The sequence below is a fragment of the Leucopleurus acutus genome (genome assembly GCF_964270905.1).
Source record: "Leucopleurus acutus genome assembly, chromosome: 2".
NCBI lineage: Eukaryota > Metazoa > Chordata > Mammalia > Artiodactyla > Delphinidae > Leucopleurus > Leucopleurus acutus.
The window spans coordinates 69,325,048-69,335,603 of record NC_139143.1 but is presented as its reverse complement, the minus strand read 5'-3'; the positions used below and the strand labels follow the sequence as shown (position 1 = coordinate 69,335,603).

Below are 10,556 nucleotides of genomic sequence, written 5' to 3'. Positions count from 1 at the left end.
TGGTTTTAGTGCTGATATATATATATTTTTTGTGTGTGGTACGTGGGCCTCTCACTGTTGTGGCCTCTCCTGTTGCGGAGCACAGGCTCTAGACGCGCAGGCTCAGCAGCTCACGGGCCCAGCCGCTCTGCGGCATGTGGGATCTTCCCGGACCGGGGCATGAACCCGTGTCCCCTGCATCGGCAGGCGGACTCTCAACCACTGTGCCACCAGGGAAGCCCATCGGTGCTGATCTTTAAATCTCTGTGCTGTCCTCTGTGTTACAACTTTCCATGTTTGTACTACATTTTTAGGTGGACATTCAAGAACTGGATTACAAAGTGGATTATCTACCTCTTTTGCATGGAGCCAGTGTCCATTCACTCATCCAACATGTATTTACTCACCAAATTTGAACCCAACATCAATCATAGGAACTTAACCAAGACAGAATGGAATGTGCTCTCTTTAAGAATAAAGTTTTGTGGTAGGATAAAGAAAGTAAACAGATAATTATAAAGTAATCCTTGCAAGGACAGGAATAGTGTAGGCATGAGGTGCACATAGGAAGCACACCTCTTCCAGGTGGTAGGAATTGGAGAGGGGTGGTCAGGACCATCTTCCTGGAGGAAGCCTAATCTGAGAACGAAGAGGTGAATAAGAGTTAATTTTGTTCTTTGTGCAAAGTAAGGAATGTGTTCCAGGCAGAGAAAAGAGCTCATTCAGGGACCTGAAATCACATCAGGATGGCTTGATTGTGCAGTACTGGGTGTTCTCTGTTGAGAAGAGGCTGGAGAGGTGAGCATTACCATGTCAGGAAAGTGTGTGAGTTGCACCCTCTAAAGTAATCTTCAGAAAGATTACCGCCTGTGGAGTGGAGAATAGATGCAGGGAGATGGTGAGTCATGGTTGGAGTCAAGGACAACAATTAGCAGATATGCAGATGAACTACGACACTGTTCTCTTAATCCAGATGAAAGATGGCAATGACTGTGACTGGTGGGAGGTTGCGGGGAGGAATGTCATTATATTTTAGAGCTAGAATTGTAGCACCTGGTTGGTGAAGATGAAGAAAGAATCAAGAATGACTCCTGGGCTTCCCTGGTGGCGCAGTGGTTGAGAGTCCGCCTGCCGATGCAGGGGACGCGGGTTCGTGCCCCGGTCCGGGAAGATCCCACATGCCGCAGAGCGGCTGGGCCCGTGAGCCATGGCCGCTGGGCCTGTGCATCCGGAGCCTGTGCTCCGCAACGGGAGAGGCCACAACAGTGAGAGGCCCACATACTGCAAAAAAAAAAAAAAAAAAAGAATGACTGCCAGGTTTCTGGCATAAACAAATGGATGGATAGCAAGACCACCACAAGGAGGAAAGAGAAACAGGTGGGGACACAGGTTTTTAGTAGAATTTTGCAAATGCATACTTTGTGCAGAAAACTTTCCACATAATTCTTTGCCTGTTGCCCATGAAAAAAAACAAAGAGGATGAGTGACCAGTGGGAATTGGGTACTATTCTTTCTTATAACCTTTTTCACTTTATTAGTGTAGCATCACTGAAGATATTCATTGTAAGGCCATGTGGGTAACCTCCAGCTTTGGACAGCTCCTGCCCAATTCAAGCTACTGATTCATATTAGCAAATGCCTTTAGTGGCAAAACTGCAACATCACTTGACGTTGCTAACAATATCCTAAAAGAAATTGTGATATGAAATAACTTCATGAAAACATACCTTTATTTATTTATTTTCTTTTGGCCAGGCTGCGCGGCACGTGGGATCGAACCCGTGCCCCCTGCAGTGGAAGCACGGAGTCTTAACCACTGGACTGCCAGGGAATTCCCAGTTCTTTTCCTTTTTAATAATAAGAAAAGATAAAGGACTGTATGGCACAGGGAACTATATTCAATGCCCTGTAATAAACCGTAATGGAAAAGAATGTATATATATATATATATATATATATATATATATAAGTGAATCACTTTGCTGTACAGTAGAAATTAACACAACATTGTAAATCAACTATACTTCAATAAAATAAATTTTTGAAAAAGAAAAAAGACAAAGGATTATCTAGACCACCTGTTGTCTGAAATTTAGGTAGGAATTAAGACATTTAAAATTCTGACAGTACTCTTACTTTTTCAATCTGAATCTTTTTCTTCCCCAATGGATATTAGTTAGGTTTCCCACTCTCTTTTTCTGTTTCACATTCTCCCATCTGTGTGTGTGTGTGTGTGTGTGTGTGTGTGTGTGTGTGTGTGTGTATGCACTTCCATGCCAGTCTTTCTCCACATCTCTGCTGGACATTTATCTGAGGGACTGCTTCTTTCTCTGTACTGGTATATGTGTCTGATTTTGTCTTCTTCTTGTCAGTGTGTGTATATCTGAATCAGTTGGATGCTGTTAGCTATAACAAAAGATCATACTCAAATGGCTTAACTTTGAAATAAAGAAATTTATTGCTTCACATAACAAGAATTCCAGGGGATAGTTCCTCCGGAGTGGTCAATTCAGTGCCTCGACAAAATCATTTGGTCAACAAAGCCATTGGTTCCTTGTTCAATGAATATTTATTGAATGACTATTTGTGTCCAGCCTTGATTTAGGTACATGGGATATACACTGACAAAAAAAGAAACAAAAGTCTCTGTCCTCATGGAGTTTATGTCCTGAATCTTCCCAGCTTTGTCTCATGGTAGCACAATAGTTGCTGTAGTTCCAGGCATTGCATCAGGTAGGACAACACCTTATATTTACACGGCATCTCTTCGTATGTGTTTCTTTAGCAGAAAGGATAAAGATTTCCCCTTTTATCTCATTGGCCAAAATTTCCTCACATATTTCTCTCTAAACCAATTTCTGGCAAGAGGAATGTTATTTCCATAATTGGCTTAGACTATTCAAGATTTACCTCTTTACTGAAGCTTAAAACTAAACTGACACACCAGGCCCCACTCTGTGTTCACCTACAGGAAGTGGGCGGGTCAGGCATAGCTATTTTTTCAAAGCTCCCTGGGTCACTCTAATCTACATCCAGAGATGAAGCTGGTGCTCAGATGCTCCGCATGATACACTATAGGGTTGAGAAGTTTTGGGTTTCCGTGTAGATCTGTATAATTTCATTCCTGAACTTGGGCTATGCCTCAGAAGGAGAAAGCTGCAATATGTTGAGGCCTCCAGACCGTTCTTTTTGGTTTTTTTGTCAACACTGTTCTTTGGCTTCCCCCAGCCTCACCCTAGGAAATCCCTAGTTGGCCCTTCTCAGCCATAGACTCCCAACTCCTTTCTCAGTGTATGGCCAGGCTTCCTTCAGTCCAATTTGGTTTGGTTCTTGTGTTTTCTTCCCTTTTTTTTTTTAACGTTAAATCTCTCCTCAAAACTTTATCCAAAACTTTAAATTTCTCCTCAAAACTTTAAATATCCATGTGTTTGCTTCAACCACTGAAACATCACAAAGATATTTGTACAAAAAACATTTGAATAATCTTCCCCTTCCTGTCTCCAACCACTATCATTCCAGAAGACTAGGCTCTCTCTCTTCTCCCAATTATCTATCTATCTATCTATCTATCTAGCCATCTAGCCATCCATCCATCTATCTAGCCATCTATCATCTATCACCAGTGTCAGCAGGCCCCTGGCCCATCCTATGGATCTCTGGGGGGGGATGGGGGGGAGGAAGAGATGATGAAGGGACTGGGTAGGGAGTTAGTCTGGAAAAAAAAGAAATGGGAGGGCTCAATTCTTATCCCCACCACCTTTTTTCTTAATTTTTTAGTTTGAAATAATTTTTTATTTTATTTAATTTATTTATGTTTGGCTGTGTTGGGTCTTCATTGCTGCGCAGGCTTTCTCTAGTTGCGGCAAGCGGGGGCTACTCTTCGTTGTGCTGCGCAGGCTTCTCATTGTGGTGGCTTCTCTTGTTGCGGAGCGCAGGCTCCAGACGCGCAGGCTCAGCGGCCATGGCTCACGGGCCTAGCCGCTCCGCGGCATGTGCGATCCTCCCGGACCGGGGCACGCACCCGTGTCCCCTGCATCGGCAGGCGGACTCTCAACCACTGCACCACCAGGGAAGCCCCTCATTCAATTTTTACCCACTAGATTTAGCATCCAATGATGTTTCTTGCCTAAAATTATTATAACTGTAATTGTTGTAATATGGCAATTTTCTTTTTTTTTACATTTGTTTGTCAGCATTGTGCTATGAGAAAGAGCTTTCTCCCACTTACTTATTCACTTATTTGTTTATATCAGTGTGGACTCATGAACTCCTATTTTATTTAAAGGGCATAATACATTGCTATCATTGTTTATTTTGATCCTTTTATTATCCCAATATTGTCCTGGGAGTCCCTGCAATCTGTTTTCTATGTTTTTTTTTAAACATCTTCCTGTCATTTATGGAGCACTTCCAAATTTTCTGGCACAAGATGTTCCAGGCTAATCTTGTTCTTTACCTTCCCCAGCCCTGTAATCAGCCATTTTCTCCAAGGACCCTTGGTTCCTTTAGTGGAGAATGGTATTCAGAAACCAAGATCTGGGCTCTGTGTGCACTGATTGCTACTGGCGTATCATTTCTCCCAGGCCCTCTCAGTGAATCAAACTAAGAAATATATGTATGTATGTATACACATTTATATCTACATCTGTGTATTTACAGACTGAAAACCATTAGTTCACACGAATACCTCCCACTCCAATTCAGCACCACAGGGTTCATTCCAGTCCCCACTCCCCTTGCATATTTGTATCTCCCTTCCCCATCAGAGAGAATCTTGTCTCCCACTGGCTTCTACATGTCAATTTCTTTGCTCAATTTCCATATGTAATCAATCTCCCAGTCCCCACAGGGCCAGTCAAAAGACTTCCTCATGAGGTCACCAACCCGTGTTGGCTGTCTGCTCCACACTTCAACATCCTCCCTGTGGCCCAACTGTTACCCTGCTACCTTCCTCCTCAATTTACATTTCACATGCTACCATCTTCCTCCTGAGAAACCCTCCACTGCCATTCCCTGAACACATAAAAGCACTCAAGCCTTGGTGCTTTCACTTCAGTATATTCAACTCTGTTCCCCACTGACAGTCACTTGTAGCGGAATGAGCTGTTTTATTTTATTTTTGCCACATTCCCAGGACTTAGAGCTGAAGTATATATGTTTTAAAGTTAGTATTTATAGCCATGAAAGAACATCTGCTTCTTGCTCTTAATTTTCAAAATGGACAAATCAGCAGCACAATGTGGCCACTTACTACGAAATGACTGATTGGAGCTCTTTGCAAGTCTGCTTAAAAACTTAGTTACTGCTTAACTTGTACCCTTCCGCGATCTTTTCTCCCACGGGGTCTTTTCTCCCACTGAAGACCCATCTATGGAAAAAGGCTCTGCCTTTGGTTTAAAAGCAAAGATCCTACTAATTTGCTTCATTCATTCATCCACTAATTCATTCACCAAATATTTATTTGGTGGTATTTATTTGATGGTAATATGGGCTCCCCTGCCCGGGCTGCTCTGAGGTTTCTTGTTCTTCATTCTGCACTGGCCTGTATTTACTGCTTGGCTGGTTCAGACTACCAGGGTGTGTGAAGTGGGGAGAGTAAAGGAAGTGAGTCCTTGTGAGCCAACCAGTCCCCTACAGAGGGAGGGACACCACCCCCTCAGAGCCACTTTCCCTTCCCCTTGGGTTGTCAGCGTCTCCCAGCACACAGAGCAGCAAGTCAGAACCCCAGATAGCCCAGCAAAAGCAGGGTGTTTACCAGATGGGTTATTTCCATTCTGGCTTCTGGGGACCTTCAGGAGGGGTGGGAAGGGAATATACGGGGAGCACAGTCCCCATACCTACTCAGGGCTGCTGAAACTGAGCTCTGGGCCTCTGCCCCTCTCCCAGGTTTCCACTCCCTCCTTTCATGAAGGTCTCTGCCTAGGGCCCAAATAACTAGGGAGCAGCATCCCACCCTGAATGTTCTGAGACCCAGGAGCATGGTGGAGGCCGAGCTTATTTGCGTTGTGCGTCATGGGTTCTTACATGGCTGAGGGAAGGCCTGAGCAGGGCATGGGCTACAGCCGCAAGTCACCTTGAGTAACTGTGATGCTATCTAAGTCTAACGGTTTCTTTCGGGTAGGCACTTCCGCCATCCTGTTTGTGAAGCAGAAACCTGTGCTGGGACAGCCCTGTTCTGAGCAGAAAGGAGGACTAGATGAAGGCAAAAAGGAAAATGCCCCATGAGTCAGAGTTAGAAGATATGGGAAGAGACTATGCTCCCATCACCAACTCAGTCCTGCACCTTTAAAAAGAAGAAAAGGAAAAAGAATCACAAGCACGAGTATGCATTGCAAGGTCCCAAGAAACTTCCTTTCTTGCTGCCAACTCTGCCCTAGTGCCCTCACCTCTGTAGCTGTGTGGCTGGAATGGGAAGGGACTCACCATTAATTCCTGGGAGTGCAGGCCCCATTCACTGGGCCTTAGAATGCCTGGCAATAAAAGAAATATTGGGTCCCTATTCATTTGAGCTTGTACATGAGGCTAAGCATTATAAAAGTAGCTACTGTTTTCAGAGTGCCTACCAAACTATGTAGGTGAGGCAAATGAGAATCAGAGTGGGTAAGCGACTTGTCTCAGAAAACAGAGCTAGAAAGTAGAAGAGCTGGAATTCAACCTTCAATCTGTTTCTGAAATCAAGGGTCTTATCTTTACGCTCAGCTGAGTTAAGTGAACTAGAAAACACTTTGGCATTAGCGCTGTTAGTGTTTTTTGTTTTTTGTGGGTTTTTTTTGTGGTACACGGGCCTCTCACTGTTGCGGCCTCTCCCGTTGCAGAGCACAGGCTCCAGACGCGCAGGCTCAGCGGCCATGGCTCACGGGCCCAGCCGCTCCACGGCATGTGGGACCTTCCCAGACCGGGGCATGAACCCGTGTCCCCTGCATTGGGAGGCGGACTCTCAACCACTGTGCCACCAGGGAAGCCCGGGCTGTTTGTGTTTAGAAAGACAAGCCTTAGAAGATTCTACAGGGAAGAGGTCATATTTCTAAGGCTGGTACCCAAAGAAGCAATCTAAGTGCCCGAAAGTCTGCAGGTCATGCTGGGTTAAGGAGCAGAATCAGGGCAGTTCTTTGCAGTGTGAGCAAACTCTCAGCTGGTTTCTTTGATCAGTTTCTCCATATATCTTTCTTCACAGTGCTGGTGATCACCTGACCCACTGTCTCTTTCCCAGGGTGAGTTGGGTCAGGGTTTGGGGTAGGGGTGGGGACGCAAGAACACTGCAGAAAGACACAGAGGCATCCCTGCCAGATGATGCCCTTCACACTCACAGGTCCCTGAAGGCATTCCCCCTCTGCTTCTCTGCGAGCAGTTGGGGGGGATCCAGAAGGGGCACCTAGAGCTGATGGCCAGTGTACGTGATGGCCAGTGTACGAACTGGTAGCAGAGAGAGAAGCTGCTCCAGATTCCAGTTCCCCTGTTCCTCCCATGCAGCTTTGTTTTCTTCAGCCTCCTTGCTGCCCAGAGAGCTGGGATGGCCCTGGGGGAGGATTGCTATGTTGGGCCTATGGGAATCGGAAGTTCAGGATCTTGTCCTTTGCGCTCTTTCTTAGAGTACAATTAGGAACAGCAAAAGGGCCCTAAGGCAACAAGAAGCTTATGGGGGCTGAAATTCCACAAAATCGAATGCATCAGTCATTCGGGGAGAGAGAAAGACTGCTACAGGGAGCTTGGAAAACTGCTTGGATTGCTTGTTTTTCGCTTCCTCCTCCTCTTCCTGATACATAGATGAGAGATGGATAGATTGAGAGTGGTTTCCTGAGAATCTGAGTCTGCGAGGTGGAGAGGAAAAGAGATGACAGAGGGGAAGGCGGTCGACGCCGTCCAACACTGAGCATTGAATGCACTGTCTGAACAGCCCCTCTTGGGGAGGGGGGGCGGTGGGGCAGTGGGAGAACAACGTGTCAATCAGGGAGGGTTCTCACTCTCCGCCCAGGAACGCCAGGAAAACCAGGTATGCTGTGAGTGCAAGTTTCCTTTAAATGAGGAAAGACAGGGGGTAGGAATGTACATAAAAGAAGTAAATAGAAAAGACGGGAGATAAAAAGAATGAAAGAACGACTCTAACCTCTAGGGCAAGAAAAATGAAAAGAGGCATGTTAAAGGAGGAAGAGGTGAAGAAGGACTGACACCGGGGCAAAGACCAGGGTCTTGGAGAAACTAAGAGAGAAAGAGGGGCCAGGCGGCTGTCCCATCCCCATGTTTGGGCAGATTAATGGAGTCGTGGCTCCCTCGCTTGCGTCCTGCCCCGGGAGGGGACAGTATCTGTTTAGATTTGTGTCTAAATTTAAACCCTGATCGCCGGCCTCCTTGCTCCTCCCTCCCCCTCCCCCTCCTCCTTCCTCGTTCTCTAGCGCAGGGCGCGGGCGGCCCGAGCAGTCCCGCAGCCAGCGAGCCGGGCGCGCAGCCGCCCACTTGCGCTGTGCCCGCCGCAGCCGAACCCGGCCCAGGCGGGAGCCGAACGGAGAGCGGGGATCGCGAGCCCCGGCCAGAGCGAGCGCGCGCGGCCGCCGCCGAGTCGGCACCTGGAGGACATGGAGGTAAAGGAGGCGGTGGCGCGCGGGCACGGCGGCGAGCGGGGCCGGGATCCGAGCGGGGAGCCGGGAGCACCGGGCTCATTGCTGCCGCCCCGGGAGCACGGTGAATGCCCGCCGCTCCCACGCCTCCTGGCCAACTCCGGAGGCTCGCCCCTGGTCCTACCTAGGGGACCCCTCTGAGCAGGCAGGGGGTCGGCGGGGGAAGACCTCAGGGAGAGGGGAGGGGCCTTTCTAGAGATACAGGTATTTTGCTTAGGGACCTAAATGCTTCAGATAAAAAAAGTGCTGTAAACTTTGTAAATGGGCAAACGTGCGACCAGAAACTCTCCAGAAAGCAGAAGCCGCTGGATCTGAAGATGTGGGTATTGAAAGAGAAACAGAACTGTTAACGTGAGGCACTTTTTTTGACCAGTCCGTTGGCTTCCCTTTTCGATGAACATTGGACTTTTTAGAGTCCGGTCGCCCTCTTGCTTCTCAAGTCCCGCTTCTGTCGGTCACATCTTTCAGAACTTTCTGAAAAGCTGCCCTCGTGGGCAAATGGCGCTCCTTCTGATTAGACTTCAGACTCCCCTGTATGTCCTTGCGTGCATGGGAGTGTGCTGGCCACATATCTGTGGGGGGGCTGCAGGGTGAAGCCCACCACTGCCCGGCCTGGGATTTTCCTGGGACCGCTCCAGTGGGATCCAGGAACCACCCTCCAGGGGAGGAGTGGCCGGGTGTATTCCCCTCCTCCCTGCCTTCTCCACATCCTGAGGCTTCCCCAGATTTTCCCCTTGAAACTGAGTCCTGACATTTAGCCCTAAGCCAGTCTTAGCCAGACTTGGGCTTGCTTTTGAAAAGAAGAAAAGAGAAGGTGTGAATGTTACCTAGCTTTCAAGGTGATTCCCACCCTTTTCAAAAGCTGAACTGCTGCTTCCAAGGCTGTGGTCAGCACTCTCAAGATTCACAGTCAGTTCTGCTAGCTCTTCCCCGCTCCTGGCTCTACACCAGAGCCCAGGTTGGCTCTTCCAAGCGAACCTCACTGCTTGGCCTACACAGCACTGTGACTTCTCTGTGAGGGCGATAGGTCTGTCCTGGGCAGTTGCATTTAGGCATCCAGCTCTACCAGTTGTCTTCAGGGATCACCCTCAGGGAGGCCTTATAAAGTGCAGGGGACTGTAGGATCCACCAGAGGCTGAGATAGACCTTCTGGAAACAACTGTAAACTGGTGAAACTCCACGCAGATTAGGGCTGGGAAAGGGTGGGAGGGAAGCCCAGCAGTGGGTGTTCACAAGTCTACTCAAAGATAGCCCAGAGCGATAAGATCCTCTGATCCTCTCTGGCTGGCTACAGCTTCAGGGCAGAGGAGGGAGATGGCCCCAGGGATGCCCACGGGCTGAGTGAAGGTTCCTGAAGAAGTTGCTTTAGGAGTGGGTTTCCTCCTCTGAAAGTACAGGGTGCCTCAGGCCCCCAGGTAGAGGTACAGTGCGATTTAGGACCTGTCTAATCTCTTGCAGAAATGGATGGAAGATGAGAGCAAAGATTTAGGCTTAAAAGCAGGTTGCTTGCTGCTTGAGGGCCAAATGCAAGTTTGAACTTTGTTCTCGGAAGACACAAGGGACTCCTTCCTAAGGTACTTTTTTCTCCCTCAGTTGAGGAAGGAACAGTGTGTGGCAGAGGCCCTGAAACTGCCGCTTAAGCAACTTCCTGTGTTTGGGGGGTGGTGAAAAGAGAAGGTCCTCCAGTGTACAAACCAAGACACGTAGTCATTGATGGGGGATTCTACCAAGATGGGGGCATTGCTTGGCCAGACAGGAAGCCTGTCAGTTCGCGCTGAGCCTGTACAGGGCATGGGTTTGCTGGTTGGCAGTGACTGCTTTTGAAGTTCTTTTGTCAAAATGCCTGGAAAAAGAACTGCAACTGCTAGCACTGGTAAAGGAAGTAAAGAGGAAACCAAGAGGCTGGAGAAGTGACGTTTCTCAGCCAGGACGTAAACTTTTCATGGTGGGACATGATATGCAGGA

The 10,556-nt window shown here is 47.9% G+C and overlaps 1 protein-coding gene across 1 annotated transcript in view; it reads left to right on the top strand.

Annotated features, from left to right (window-relative positions):
* Positions 1 to 8,546: 8,546 nt before the first annotated feature.
* The window catches only part of RCSD1 (RCSD domain containing 1), a 65,242-nt gene continuing 63,232 nt past the window's right edge, over positions 8,547 to 10,556 (top strand). Inside the window, exon 1 of the mRNA XM_082864496.1 lies at positions 8,547 to 8,555. Within this exon, the coding sequence (XP_082720622.1) occupies positions 8,550 to 8,555 (6 nt within the window). The 5' untranslated portion in view covers positions 8,547 to 8,549. The remainder of the gene's footprint in view (positions 8,556 to 10,556) is intronic.